Raw genomic sequence first — 15,187 nt, forward strand, 5'->3', positions numbered from 1 at the left:
TATGACAAAATATATACCCCCGTGCCGTCATGACTCACCTCATTGCTGGACTTGGTCGTGTGATGTTCGCAAAATAAGCCCTCGGTGATGTGATGTCATTTTCAGTCGCCAGGATGTGTCACAATCGGACAAAATGGCCGTCCCTAAATTGCATATATCTGTACCCAAATGAGGGGGTTTTTTTTCTGCTTCACTCATGTGCCACGAACGCAATATTCATCAGAACACCGTGTTTAGATAAATTGTATCACTTAGAAATTCTTACAAAGAAAATATGTAACTTTTTCCTTTTTATTTACTTTATTTCAGGCGGAGGTCGACGTAAACAGGACTTGACTTGCGTTATGCCAGTCCGATTGAGCATGCATTTCACTTGCGAAATTCAAAACTGAAGGGAAAACCCACCAAGTGCAAGCATGAATTTAAGACAGTTACAGCAGAGATCTGCTAGCCTAAGTAGTTGTGAAAATTTGATTTATGAGTGTTAAAGTGTTCCTTAGAAAGTGACAGGCATACATAGAAACTATTGTCATCTTTGGTTTAAAATGCGCTCAAATTGAGTCAAAGTACATCTTGTAATTTCAAATCAATTGTGATGGTGTTTCGAGCCAAAGAGAATTGAGTAGATAAAGTTCTGATAATGAAGTGCGTGTTCATCAGAAACTGTTTACTTATGCAATATTAAATTACGGTAATAAATTAACAGTATGTGTATTTTAATAACATTTAAACCAATCAAATATGCCAGTGTGTCATATATCGTACTTTATTAGCATCACACCAGAAGGCAGCGATAGTGATCCATACAATTGCTTTTCCTTTAATTTACAGGATGCCAGTGCAATGCAGATGCCTTGTCACCACGTTTGAAGAAATAAACAAGGAAATGGTCATTCGTTAAGAGCACATTTAATTGCATTTAGCAAGTTATCGCCATCAAAACAATACACTTGTGCTTTTAATAAATTTATTACAAAAATTAAATATGAAAACTAAATAAACGTCTTTAATTAGGACTAGACAAGTGTTAAAACAAAACAGTCTCGACTAGCGTAAAGATTAGCAAAAACAGCAAAATGGGAACATCGTCAATTTTTAGGTGTGATGTGCAGCCAACAACTGGTATCATATTCACTTTTTCTGTGAGACAGACTTATAACTGTAAACATCTCAAAATCACGAAATAAAAAAAAATGGATCAAGAGAAAATGTGGATTCACAGATACTTGACGGCGGCTTTATTATTGCTTTCCAATGTGCACAACAATCAGGCAGTAAACCGATGAAGGGGATATAGAATAACGTCTAATAAACACAGGGGGTTTGTGTTTAACTAACTTTTGTGTAAATTGTGATTGACATTGCCCATCCACTCATCACTTCCCCCGTCACGTCATTTGGTCCTGTCAGCTCCAAAACAGATCAATTCTGCATATATACTGTATATATATATATATATATATATATATATATATATTTGTTCTTGGCATATGACAGAGGCACACAATCACAAAGTACAAAAACACCTTACAGTATTGTCATAATTTAAATGGAGAGGATAATTCTTTGAATTTCTGCTTTTTTTTTCTCTTCAGCACCATCACAAGAAGGCACAGAGGACAAACCGAACCTTCGACCAGAGTATGAAGCTGTTTCACTACAGATGACACTTCGCAGGTCTCTTATAGGAATATGTTAAAATATAAATATGCCTCAATCTTTGGACTTGTGAGAGGAGAAATGCGGATGTCCAGTTAAGCCCAAACTCTTGGAAGATTTCAAGGCTTTTTATTTTTGACTGTTCTTCAAGTAAACTCAATGAGCGGTCACGTGTCATCGGGGCAGTCCATTAAGGTGAAATGGGCAACTATTTACTGGACTAAGGATGCAGTAAATGCAGGCAAATGACCCTTAAGTGCTGTGAATATATAAGTTTCAAGTCCCTCTGTATTAATATATAGTCTATAATAGGCATTTGCAAGAAAATTCTACATCATTCTTGAACTAGCAGCAACTAAAATCGAGTTCCGCTGACAGTGGTGGTTCTGCTGTGAGGGTAAGAGAACATTTCAAACCGACATGCTTATCACAAACCTTCTTTCCACGCAAACATTGCACTCTCTAATCCCGTCAGGCACTTCAGTAGCATCCCTTTACATGCCATATACTCTTTGCATCCAGCTACACGATACCCAAACAAACCTCCTGAAGACAAAAAAAAAAACACAACAAATCGCTCATCACGGAACCTTATTGCACTGAAGGACATCCTGAGGTAAGCCCGACAGACATTTTTGCCCTATTTCTGCAAATAACTGTTGATAGGATTTATTTTTGTTAAAGGAAATAAAAATAAATGTCTCAGAAAAAGGTTGGGACATTCATCTTTGTGGTGAAATGTCATGCTGAACCAAAAGCGCATAAAGATCCCAAACTTTTTGTGAGCACTCCACGTCACACAACAGCTGACCTAGAAGATAAATAACAGTCTAAGCTTATGCACTTCACAGTAAGGCATCATGGGATGGCTGTAAGTCATCTTTCAATAACTCATCCAACTGACTGTCTGACTTGTCTCCACATTAAGGCTGCTTGCCATGTAAAACACACGAAAAATATGTAAAACCGTCAAGAAGACAAACCAGACCTTTGCCCGACCTAAAAGGGGTCTCAAATGAACATAATGAGGCGCTTTGGGTTTCCCAATCATCCTCAACATACAAACGCATACCGAGCACCTGTAAAAATCTGAGCAGTGACACTGAATGAGCTTTTAAAAAAAGGAGAATCCTCAACCCCTGAAACACAGCGGAGGGGAGGTAAGTGCCACGCAAACGGTTGGCTGGCTTCCACTTGTGCACAGGCAGCTCTTATCACGGCGTGTTCAGGCGAAATACATGGTCCTCAGCGTGTCGTGGTGGATCTGAACGGCCTTGGCCAGCGCCGTAGGATCCCTGCCGTTACTCTGCCCTGAGATGTGGCTGCCCTCCGCACTGCCACCGGCAATGGAGTCCACAAAGGAAAAAAAAATAAAAAATAGATTGGAATCCATTGTCATTGAATTGAAATTGGATGGAGAAGCCAGAAGCAATGTTGATATGATATCATTGCCCCCATCAAATTACATAATTTCCCATCATTTGATAACTATCATTCGATGGATAACTTCTGAACAAAAATCAAGGAAAAATCGTTTGCAAGCTTTCGCAGGGGCCACAAAGTGACACGAAGGGCCACTTCCGTCCCATGGGCCTCTAGTTTGACGCGTTAAAATAGAACTAATATTTTTCTTGGAACTGAAGAAATGAATCTTTACCTGTCTTGTTCTTTGTCCACCAGGTGGTAGCGTGCGCGGAAGGCCACCAGGTGGGCGTAATAGGCGGGCGCCGGGATGGAGACGGAGCGCGTGCAGCGGACGTACGTGTGGCACAGCTGGTAAGTGAGGAGCTGGAACTCGTCAGCAGTGAAACAGTTGTCATCCCACAGCACGTGGTAGTGGGACGGCCTGCTTGTGCCCTGAGCGTGACGTAACCAAAAGAGACAAGTTTATGGGGAGTACTTGGCTTTGGCAAGGAACTATGTGGACATGAGTTGAGGTGCTTTATGTCGTGCATCGCTGCTCTCTTGTGCCAATTAGAGGCAACTATATATAAATCCATTCCTCGCCAATTTTTCCTATTCAAGCTTTTCGTTCTAGCTGAAATCCTTTCGCGCCTTGCCCTGAAATTTTCTGAATTTCATTCACACGTGTGGGCACATTTTCAGGAGTGAACGTGCCGTGACCCCGAATTACATCCGTGAGGGCCACTCATTAGTAAGGAGCACCTCAACTGATAGGAGGAGTCTGAAATCACAGATGATGCTGCGTATCCCTATTGTCGAAATACAATCCTGAATATTAACTACGAGTGGCTGTTTCTCTTTTGAGCGTCGCCTTGACAAGCCCACCTGGATTCCAGCGTGACTGCAGAGGTAAAAGTCAAACTCGTGAGGGTGGGTGATGTCCGTGTCCACTGTCGTGCCTGCGGGAATGTTTCCGCTTCTTCCGACCTGTCGGGGAATCAGAAATCAACCACAACCCATCATCGGTTTCTCCAATCTGACCCAGTTTAGTTAAAAAGACCCTCACCCGCTCATTGCGATCTGCACAGAAGAGGCGTGTGTGATGTCGTTTTTGGACAACAATGTAGGTAATTCCTGGCTGGTATTCCTTCTCCAGACTGATGCACGACTCTCTGATCGCGAGGAGCTCATAATATAGCACCTACACAGAAAATGTTTCGTATCGTGCGGTGTCAATGAGCGATGGCCAATGTGAAAAGTACTGTTACATATCACAGATGTCGTTTACCTGTCTGAACTGGCCCTCAGACACCCCGTCCCTGTAAAAGATAATTCTCGTCGGCTTGTAGCGGGTCGATTTGTAGAACTGGATCAAGAGCTCTCGCACCATGGAGGCCAAATCTTGTATGACCTCCTGTCTGGGCCTCTGGACTCGCACGGTAGCACAGTACCTGCTGGGGTGCGCGTCCATGCTACCGACAACCTGCGGAGGAAATGCAATGAATCCTGCTCACGTTTTTAAACGGATGCAAAAAGCGGAACACGAAGAAAAATGTCCTTTTGTTGAACTTATTGTCGCACCGCTGCGATTGAAGGCTTCTTGCCATCTCCTGCTGGAGGATGAGTGACATCCGCTCCGAGGAAGATGATTGGCTGCTGGAAGACGGAGGGTCTGGGAGGATGAGACGACACAATATTAGCTTCTAAACAAATTGGCAGCTGCACAATGTTCTCATGCACACGAAGAAAAATCTTCATCCATAAAGTGCTTGTAAACACCTCCAATATGCTTATTAAAACAATGTTGGCGTGATTTTTATGGACATGTGAACGTGCCAAAAGATCTAATAAACAACGTCATGCGTCTTTACACCGGACGCGTTGGCTTTACCGTTGGTGAGGAACCAGGATGTTGTTGATGCCTCCGAGTTTGACGTTGATCTTGAGGCAGAGGTTGGACAGTGTCTGTGGCGAGGTCTTGACTACGTTCTTGACCTGGACACACTGAGTGGCCATGCCAAGCAGGGTGTCTCCAACCCGCTTCACCTCAGCTGTGGATGACAAATGGGATATTGACGTGAGGCCAAAGCCACACTCCTGTTTTGGTCAAAGCGTTTCATTTTCATTATGGCATCGGTGAGAGTCATTTTCTTATTCGAGATGTGACAGTAAGCGTAGAAATGGTCATCTTTATACCGTAGACGGGCGTTTTCCCAGGGAGGATTACGATGATTAACTGCAGCCCCAGATATGTGTTCTTCAAGTGTCGAAACATGGGCTCCACACTGTCAGCGCCTTGGGCATATTTACAGAAACAGGGCTGACCTTGAATTGGCATGCCAGCATCTTTAGAGATTTTCCGCAGCTGATCAGTAAAGCTCCTAAAGGTAAAAAAAAAAAAAAGAACAGAGTCACTCCACAAATATTTTAGGTTAATGGTGGGCAAGTGAGAAGGGATTCAGGAATAAAGCATTTAAGTGGCACATAATATTACAAGTCTGTTACAGGTGCGAGCCAACTCACTTTAGAATCTCCTCACGACATTGCCTCTGAGTGGCAAAACAGGCAATGGCCCATATCTTGATCTCCACTCCGGTGTGGAACTGCTTCCCCCTCATGTCCCACACCCCGTGACTGGGTGTGGCCACTGTGCGGTTCTGCAATGACAGCGCAGGGTTGATCTGCTGGGGCGGCGAGCGCACGGACGCGTACAGTCGAGCAAGACTCGGTCGGGGAGCAAGCGGGAATTACAGGCTCAAGGGCTCACCAACACAACAGAGGGATGATGACGTTTGCAGGAGGCGAAAGTCAAATTATGGATACATATCTTTTTATGCAGGTAAAACTCAGAATGAAACGGCTCGTTCAAAATAGCAGCCATTCTCAAAGGAATAGAAGCTTTTTGTTGTTGTTGTTGTTAAATGTGAGTACCGTATTTTCCACACTAAAAGGCACACTGGATTATGAGGCACACCTTCAATGAATGGCCTATTTTGTAATTTTTTTCATACTTTGGGCGCACCGTGTTATAAGACGCAATCTACAATACATCCACTAGATGGAGCTACGCTCAAGGAAACACCAATAGAAGGATCAGATGTCAGTAAAACCTTTTTTAATAAAGCAGCGACACAGTTCACTTAACCAACAGCAAGTTATAACATTGACTCGTTAACTCTCTTGCCGCTGCTCTATTTCCGTGTTCAACTGCGTAACCGATCGCCTTAAGTTTGAACTCTGCGTTGTCAGCACGTCTCGAGCAAGGAGCCATTTTGGGGCCGAAATATTACCGTAATGACCGGATTTTAAGGCACGCTGTGAGCGTTTAAGAAAATGGAAGGCTTTTAGGTGCGCCTTTTAGTGCGGAAAATACGCTCGTCCGGATTGTTAGTGTACGAGGTGTACTGAAAGAAACACATGCAAATGATGTGTGGTAAGTACCATATAGGGTTCGGAGCTCACCCTGCCGCCATATTGCAGCATGGGGGCCGGCAGGACGCGGCCGGTCACCTGGGCCATCTCATCACGTATGTGGAACTGGAACTCTTGGACAAATGGGTCAGCATCATAATTAGCGCTCCGCACCTGGGAGGAGAGAAAAGACAAGTGAGGGGAAAGTCAACAAAATCACAAGAGGGTTTTATTGATTCCAGTGAGGATATTTACCAGCCGGCTGATCTCCTCCTGTCTGTCTGGGGCAGAACGGGCAGTTGCTTTTATCATGGTCGATGTTTGGTTGTCTGTCAGCTTTTTAATGCAGCGCTGACCGGCAACAACATTGCATACCTAAAATCAAGCATCATTTCGTCATTTCTAATATGTGGAGGATGCATTTTGTAAGATTTGTATTCTTTTATTATCAATCACTCCAGGGCTAGAAACACTTCGACTCTCATCTTGTGGTTTGCAAATGCAGCCTTTCCGCAAACAGCCCAAAATGGCCCTGCGATCCACTTTTCCGCCAGTTATTCACGGCCCTATAGTGTTTGAGGGAGTGTGCGATGGTTAGTTACCTCGAGGGGCAGGTAGGTGTGTTTCTGTTCTTGGCCCACCTGCAGACAAGGCAGGTGGGGATACTTGAGATGCAGGCTGTATTTCTCTCGGAAGTATTGTGCCACTGTGCGTTCAACTGTCTGACCATTCTCCAGTTGCAAAGGAAAACTGAGCATTTCAAGGACACAGTGACTCGTTAGGTACATCGGGTTTAGTCTTCCAACGATTTACAGCATGTTGAGAAATGGAAATCGTACGTTTGGAGGCTTGCGGGACGCCGTGTTACATTGCAAACTCGATACTTTCTACGCATGGTTCCACAGTGTGTTACTTCTACTTTCAGACCTGGAAATAGAGAGTAGAGAAATTTAAAAAAAAAAAAAACTTAAATGAAAATAAGAGGCTGGTGTTACTGGAATGGTTTCGCACCTTTGATTTCTTTGGTGAACTTGACCCTGTGGGAATCGGTGAGTGGGCGTGGCTGCTCATCAATGTTATGAATGTCGAGGACCTCACACATGAATTGGATGACCGGCTGGGCTTTATAAAAAGCTGTGGCTGACACTGAAATAAAGGACGAGGACATTATTAGTTTGACTGTTCTGTGAACGCAGATGGGAGTGTTTATTTGAAGAAATGTCACACAGATGCTGCTCTATAGTGGGCTACGCTTTGAAGGCCAAACCGGTAAACAGTCAAATTTCAAAACAAAGCACCTTGGATTTCTATACCACGGTAATTGAAAACATGATCAGTGGACTTGGTAATAACATTTAGCATTAGCATTGAGCACACGCCGAGTTGTCTATAAATTGCTTTGTTTAAATGTGTTAGGTTTTAATCATGCTATCGGATGAACATGTTTTTAAATGCTCCACATTTTCTATGGAGGGTTGAAGGTTTCTAGAATTGCATCGCACTAGGTGCTATTCAGAGGTGGACAAAGCCAGGTAAATCCTCAGTGAAGATCCGGGTATCAAATGCACAGCGCGCCAATGCACAAAAGTTGGGTGGGGAAGGAAAAAAAGAAAAGAAAGAAATTACCATATTGACAGATGGTAGCTCATTGCAGCTGCTACAGCTCAAGTGACATTAGAATATTGTCCAAAACATACGTTGTTAATTGTATTATTCTATTTTGGCTTTAAACGACCCCATGAAAAAGCATACTTACTTTATTCATTTAAAAAAAAAAAAAAAAAAAAAAAATCCATTCTTGGCAGATTCCAAAAAGCCATAAAAGAACAACAAATGAAGCCTTGTAGACTAGACCAAAACATTCTCACCATGCCACGGTGTCTCTCAAGAGGGAAAAGGCAGCATTTGATCTCAGTGTAAATTTCACAGTCACAAGTTATCTAAAAATGGAAGATTTCTGAACATTTGGGGGGGGGGGGGAGAATGCGTTTTTTGGGGGGGGTGACAACATTCTGATAGATGTTGTGCCTTCTCACCATCAATATTGAGCATCATTTTCCACATCGCTGGCCGTACAGACTGATGGAAGCCGAACCAAACCTCTCTTCCTCCACCAAGCGGGTGGTCGTAACCCTCTGGGGAGGAGAAAAAGGATCGTCCGACTGGGGTGTACCTGATTGCCATAAAAAGAGTCATTGTTAGAAATGAAACATGCCCGAATGTGGCAAAAACACATCAGCACGAGAGAAACCTATGTAGGCGATCAATATAAACAGTTGAGAATTTGAAAGGCATCACATTTAGATCGGAATGTGGAATAATAATTGACTTGACCGTGAAGGCTTTGTGACTTTTCTGTGCACGGTTCCCCGGGCACGAGATCTTACTTCATGGAGGGCAGGTGACGGAGAACGACATCAACGGCGTGAACTGGATTGGTGCTGATGGGTTTCTCAAGGTCCAGTGGCTCGGCGATGCCGCGTCCCATGAGAACCTCGTGCAGCAGATGCCAGCTGACCAACGACACAAACCTCACGGTGACCTTAAACGGGCGGTCCTTGCCACCTTCGCCCGGGAGGGTGACGTCCAAATCAACCTGAGAAAGAGGTCTTTTTATGGTATGGTTTTAAGAACATTTCCGGCTGAATTATAGTACGTTACTTTTGACATCCTGTCTGGAGCCTGCTTGTGCGATGGATATCTTTTTTTTTTTTAAAGAATGTGTTTGCCATTTCCTAATGCCACTCATCAAGAGGCAAGAGTCAGCCGAAGGACAACGCTTTCGCTCTGCACTTGCCGATGTCTCAGTCTGAACCGCAACATGAATATGAATGAGTACTCTTACCCCACCGGCAGCAACAGGAAGTGGGTTTGCTGTGTAGAGGCTTCTCTTTCCATCATAAACTGGAAGATGGTCACCAAAAATGGTCACCTTGAAATGCTTAACCATGGAGTCCACCACCTCCCTGTGGAGAGCAAACACAATTATGGATCAATTCAGCCAGAGACTGTTACACCCGCGCTGCAAGAAGGAGAGATACCGCCGCTCGTTCCTACCGACTGCTGTCAGGCTGCTGAATAAAAATAGCAACAATAATATTAATAATAATTAAATGATGTGAAAAAACAACTGTAAATAGCACTGCGATTTATCCATTTTGTATTTATATTGCACTTAATTGAACGGTGTTTGTTTGTTTTTTCTTCTTTCTTCTTTCTGCCTACATTCTTGCTGCTGGAGGCTGTAAATTTCCCCAGTGTGGGACAAATAAAAGATATCTTATCTTATCTTATCTTATCTTATTCACGTTTGGAGAGAGAAACGGTTGATCTTGGAAATGGCTCTCCTGTTACCTGTTGACCCGGCGAGGACATTTGTCAGGTTTGATATCGACCTCGTAGAGATAAACATCGATCTTGGGGATATCAACCTGGAAACAGTTGGCGAGAAGCTTGATGGGCTTCCCAACGGTGCCATAGCCGGGTCGCTGTGGCAATGAAAAAAGGGCTTGGGCGCTAGCGGCTCCTGCAACGCAAAACACACAGACAGGAGAGGTAGGGGGGAAAAAAATTATTCTTGTAGTCACACTCGCATTTCAATGTACTCCATGCGGCTACTTTCCAACCACGCCAAGAGTGACCTTTTTTTTTTTTTTTTTTTTTTACGCCTCTAGCGATCACACATTTTACGTTTGCCAATGTATTACTTAACATTGCTTTCGATCTCCCGTGCGATGAAAGAAAAAACAAAACAAAAACAGAGCTAAGCCGATATAGGTCGGTGTCAGTCCAGAGCTGTTGCGAACATCAATAACACACAAAGCTTGGATTCACAAAATGGTGCCCCTTGGCAATAACGTAAACTGACTAATGACCTGACATGCTCAGTCGGTCTCTAATGAAGGCAGAAAAATAGCCAACTGACCATTCGTCAATAATCTGGGTTGCTATGGCAGTCGCTGAAAAGGAACACATACACAGCTGTCAAAGTGAAGTCAGGCTCTCAGGCCCACCTGACGGGTTCACAAAACCTGCCTTCAGCAGCCAAACAGTGTTGAAAAACTGGTTTCGGCTCTCTCTTTCTCTCGCTTATTTACTCTCACAGATTAAATAAATGCTTGAAGCTTTCTGGTTACTGTTGTGTGAAGGTTGAGAGTCGAGCATTGGCACAGCTATTGAGGAAAATATCACTTATCAGACCTCAACGGGCTAAAGTGACATAAAACCCCCATGAATTGAATGCTCAAAATCGTGGATTATTGAGCTCTGCAAAATGAAAGATGAGCTCATGCACAGACGAGTGATGATGCAGCTATGATGTCATGAGAGAACCAGCACTTGTCAATCAAAGGTCCGAGGAGCCACATATTCAAATTCAGAAAATTTGATTTATCTCTATAGGGTGATATAACAGTATGTAAGAAGTTCACGAATATGTTTTGATGTAACAGCCATCGCTCAACTGTTGTAATTTATGAAAAGCACTTGTCTGCAGTCCGAGTTTTTTTTTTTAGCTATGACATACGTTGTCATTGTGTCATCGTCTTATTTCCGTATCAAGCATTTTTTGGCATGTAGCAAAGCTAAAACATCCATATGAATATGAATTAATATGAAAGACAGTTTCTCCAATTCAATTCGAGTTGTCAACTTGCTTTCTTTTTTCGCAAAATTCGACCAAACAAGTGTGACGCAAATAAAAGTCAGTATGTCACAAATCAGATTACAACAACAACGCAAAACAAATACTGTGTGTGACTTTTTCACTTTGATAAATCCATCATATGTAAACAGGGGCACTGCACTTCTTAAGCGAAAAAATGATTTCGACAGCACGTAAAGAATGTAAAATATAGATATATACGAAAAGACTCACGGCTCAATGAAAATAAGCAGTTTTTTTTATTACTGTCTTCATCTACATTGCAATGCCAATTTGAATTTGAGTAATCATTCAGCTCTACTGTGTATTTACATGTACTTTGTTGTGCTTTCTGTTTCATTTTGCGTAAGACACTTCTCACCACCAAGGCAATACTAGAAAAAAACAGAAAGTTGAAAAGCTCGGGGGGGTTTATTCCCACTGCGAAATCAGACATACTTAGTTCCAAAAGAAGCAAATGTTTAACACATTAGCAAAGAAAATCCATCAACCGTTTTAGGAGTGGCATCCAACTGTTTTCTAACGCCTCGCGGGGGTAAATGGAGTTAACATTTTAAAAAATAAGTGCAACACTGGTCAGATGCGAACAATTTTCATGGTGTCAGTGCTTTTCGACCTAGAGGTGGCCGTCAGAACATACGACATGCAGGAAAACCCCTGCAATTAATTCTAAAAGTTATGATCGACGACTACGTAAGACAACCCACCTGTAGTTCCGCTTTCCATTCATGAGTTCTCTCCCCGGATGACCCGGCACCCAGACACCAACCCTCCCTGCTCAGAGAACGTCTTCCACGGAAGGTCCAAACGCTGCCTCCCGGTTGCCCCAGCTGATGTGAAACCGGGCCGCTGGGGAGGAGGGTTCACTTGGCGGGTAGTTCTCTCCGCTGCTTTTCCCCAAAGTAAGCCCAGAGTCATCCAAACCGCCCCCGCTTACCTCTTTTGCGTTTCTTCCAGCTCAGGCTGAAAGGGGAGAAATGACATGATTCTCAAGTTTACGTCGTTCACAAGCGGAGTTGGCTCGATATGGCTGACTGGAGTGTTAGCCGCTAACACTCAGCGAACTGCGGTAACATTAGTTAGCGTTAGCCAGCGTCATTAACGAGAGGACTGACAACACGGCAAACGAGACTCAAATTAATAATTACCCGATTTTCTATCCTCCTGTGACTTTGCAGGACAGGCGTTTTTATATGTCAGACGATTCCGAGGTTTTCCCTAGTCCGAAATCTGCCTCGACAGCAGCGTCAGTCACTCCGGTGTGTGAAATGTATATGCGGCACCGTCGTGTACTCTGCGGTCAAGTTAGAAAAAAAGTGGCAAACTATAAATATACTTTCAACATAGTCCTTCAAAATAATATAACATACTGTCAGACTGTGACTGTTTTATGCCATTCCTGAGTAACACTTTTGGATGCAAAAAAAGACATTGTATGTTTGATTCGTTTCCTCAATAGAATTCACATTAATATCAGAGTTCAAAATTATCAGAGGATATTCAGCCTCAATTACAAAATAAAATATTGTGTTTCCGGCTTTTCAATGTCGTGTATAGGCTTAACTTGACACACAAATTGGGCTCCCGTTGCCGCCTTGGGAACCTCGTCAGGAAATACGATCTGAAGGAAGAAACGTCACTTCCTCACAACTTTTGTGTTTAGAATTTTGAATTATATCGTCCCTAATTTTATACCTACCTTCTTCGCACCCTCGGTGAGCATTGATTCACTCAGTACTGGCTTTTTAACAACTTGACGACGACAAGACTAATCTGTATTGAGATGCTCACGCCACACCATAGGTGTCTCTACCTGTCAAAACGACAGCAGTAAACACAATTGTAGAAGAATAAATCCCGGAAATGTAACAGCTGAAGCTTTGCAGCACAACTTCTACTCTTGCATTCGTTGTTTTGTTTGTTTTGTTTGGGCCGTCGTGTCAGCCGCTTTCCTGCACAGGCACAAATTACCTGTGAGTCTTCATACTTTTGCAAATCCAGAATGGAAAAGTTGATCAATTGTTTCAAGAAAAGGCCAGATGCTGTTGCCAGGTTGATCTGCTTCCCCTGGGCAGGTGGAGGGTCCATACATTATGCACGCTGGGGGAACGTTCTTAACAGCTCTATAGAAGGTAACCACATAAATCAACATTGTCAGTGTCCTATATAAATAATTGCTTTATTGTTCAGTTATAATTCCCTGTGTGATTTTGCAAGCGTCATGCAGTACATTCAACCAGTTAAGGATATACCCCACCGACTGCCCAAAGACAGCTGGGATAGGCTGCAGCACACCCGCGACCCACATGACCCTCGTTTGTGATAGCTCTGCCAAAATGATCTTGTCATTCATTACTTTCAGTTTTTGCTGTCAAACTTCCTGGACGGGAGAGTCGGGCCAAAGAGACTTTCTTTGAGAACATGCAGCAGATTGTGGATGAGGTTCTTCATTTGTTATTGCCAGTGTTCAAAGAGAAGCCATTTTCGCTCTTTGGTCACAGGTATGACAACAAATCAACTTAGGTGTTCCTTCTTGCAGTATTTTTAGAGAAAAATATCTACGGTAATTATGTTGTTCACCCTTCTGATTTGTCTTAGTTTTGGTGCTTATACAAGCTATGCTGTTGCAGATGCTCTGAAGAAACTTCACAACATTGAGCCAGTTCACATTTTCCTGTCTGGTGCATCTGCACCTTATGTAAGATCCAGTCAGATCCATTTTTTTCAATAATATACTTTTATTTTTATTTTTCGGAACTACTTCTGCAAATATTTTGTACTGTCAAGTGTAAATTAAGTTCCCTCTTGAGGAATTAAAATGAGTACACTGTACGGGACAAAATATTGATTGGATTAAATTCATAAAGAAATTATGTAGTTATTTAAGTCATATTGTTCCGGATTGTGGTATCGTGGTATCTTCATAGTCTGAGACTCGCATCCAAGTCCCAAAGAGAAGTGACTTATCAGATGACGACTTTCTCAAGTGGCTGATTTCGATTGGAGGAACTCCGCCTGAGCTTCTGGCCAACCCAGAAGTTCTGCAACTGTTCCTTCCTGCCCTGAAGGCTGACCTCCATGTTGTCGAAAACTATAAGTGGGCTCATAACTCTTGTTCACCGAAAAATAGCCCTTATCAAAAACCACAATACTGTACTGACTCTATTTTACTTGATTTGAGACAGGTGTGACAAGCCATCAAGTCCATTCCTCTCCTGCCCAGTCTCATGCTTGGATGGGAAGGAGGATATTCCTCACGATTTACAAGGTCAGTTCTCTGATGATCTAACCGAGGACTGAAACGGTTTGCGTGGGTTTTAAGAATATTTTTCTGTATACCACCTATTTTTTTAAAAAGCTTATATTGCTTCGAAATGCTAATTCGGATAGACATTTCATGTATTTAAACAATCTGAATTTACCATTAAATCTGGTCTTCGGAACCTAAGCTTTTTTTCTTCTTCTTCTTCTTTCCTGTATTTGCTGTTGCCCGTTTAATGCATCGAATTGCATCGTGTGTCTACAGCATGGAAAGACATCACAACAGGAGAATTCAACATCAGGATGCTTGATGGGTCTCATTTCTACCTCAAGGATCCTGGAAATGAAAGAATAATATTAGACTATGTGACAAAACATCTCGAAACATCCGGTATGGACTACTTGTGAAGAAATATGTCTCGCTGGTCTGTATATGTAATACACACCAACTGTTGTCCAAATATTGATACAACTGTTCATGAAAGAACACCCTGCCCAATGATCACAAAAATAACTTGACTTTTTGAACAAAAGATATTTGGTGATTTGTGCCGCTTAGTAATGCACCAGAAGTTGTAGTTGCAAAATAATCACATCCACCAAAACGTATTCCCAAAACGCGGGAGTTGGTTGTTTGTTATCCAACAAAATTGTGGGGAGTGGCTAGAAAAGGTACAGGAAAGCACTCGCCGCAGTGACTGGTGAGCAAAAAATTAAAAACAAATAAAGTTCATGTCAAACCCGACTGATCTCGTCGTGTTACTCAGGAATGGCCGGTGACGATGCTGG

The 15,187-nt window shown here is 42.7% G+C and overlaps 2 protein-coding genes across 3 annotated transcripts; one reads left to right on the top strand and one right to left on the bottom strand.

Annotated features, from left to right (window-relative positions):
* Window positions 1–893: 893 nt before the first annotated feature.
* On the bottom strand, window positions 894–12,441 carry LOC147190819 (protein argonaute-3-like). 2 transcript variants are annotated; one of them, XM_086136485.1, is made up of 20 exons: window positions 12,286–12,441; window positions 11,845–12,100; window positions 9,829–10,000; window positions 9,320–9,440; window positions 8,862–9,070; window positions 8,511–8,647; window positions 7,486–7,620; window positions 7,314–7,401; window positions 7,077–7,224; window positions 6,730–6,849; window positions 6,526–6,648; window positions 5,587–5,720; window positions 5,260–5,444; window positions 4,955–5,114; window positions 4,645–4,735; window positions 4,352–4,546; window positions 4,130–4,264; window positions 3,949–4,050; window positions 3,317–3,516; window positions 894–2,993 (listed from the first exon to the last, which is right to left on the bottom strand). In XM_086136485.1, the coding sequence occupies exons 2-20, from the start codon at window positions 11,861–11,863 to the stop codon at window positions 2,885–2,887; spliced, it is 2,583 nt and encodes an 860-aa protein (XP_085992611.1). In that variant the 5' UTR covers window positions 11,864–12,100; window positions 12,286–12,441; the 3' UTR covers window positions 894–2,884. The 2 variants fall into 2 exon arrangements, with proteins under 2 accessions (XP_085992611.1, XP_085992610.1); XM_086136484.1 differs by having other exon boundaries at window positions 6,505–6,648.
* Window positions 12,442–12,773: 332 nt separating this feature from the next.
* On the top strand, window positions 12,774–15,143 carry olah (oleoyl-ACP hydrolase). Its single transcript, XM_086136803.1, has 6 exons — window positions 12,774–13,269; window positions 13,500–13,638; window positions 13,736–13,835; window positions 14,065–14,234; window positions 14,323–14,405; window positions 14,664–15,143. Exons 1-6 carry the CDS (start codon window positions 13,140–13,142, stop codon window positions 14,804–14,806), a joined length of 765 nt encoding a protein of 254 aa, XP_085992929.1. The 5' UTR covers window positions 12,774–13,139; the 3' UTR covers window positions 14,807–15,143.
* The last annotated feature ends 44 nt before the right edge of the window (window positions 15,144–15,187 follow it).

This window comes from Hippocampus guttulatus, chromosome 18 (genome assembly GCF_054856545.1).
Source record: "Hippocampus guttulatus isolate MCC_2025c chromosome 18, RoL_Hgut_1.0, whole genome shotgun sequence".
Taxonomy (NCBI): domain Eukaryota; kingdom Metazoa; phylum Chordata; class Actinopteri; order Syngnathiformes; family Syngnathidae; genus Hippocampus; species Hippocampus guttulatus.

Excerpts from the sequence above, each read along its gene's own strand:
- olah (XM_086136803.1), top strand. The coding sequence starts at position 13,140 with ATGGAAAAGTTGATCAATTGTTTCAAGAAAAGGCCAGATGCTGTTGCC. Across the intron at positions 13,270-13,499 it reads TCTTAACAGCTCTATAGAAG|TTTTTGCTGTCAAACTTCCT; the intron begins GTAACCACATAA and ends CATTACTTTCAG. Across the intron at positions 14,406-14,663 it reads TATTCCTCACGATTTACAAG|CATGGAAAGACATCACAACA; the intron begins GTCAGTTCTCTG and ends GTGTGTCTACAG.
- LOC147190819 (XM_086136484.1), bottom strand. Across the intron at positions 9,441-9,828 it reads TGTCCTCGCCGGGTCAACAG|GGAGGTGGTGGACTCCATGG; the intron begins GTAACAGGAGAG and ends TGCTCTCCACAG. Across the intron at positions 4,265-4,351 it reads CTGAGGGCCAGTTCAGACAG|GTGCTATATTATGAGCTCCT; the intron begins GTAAACGACATC and ends TTTTCTGTGTAG.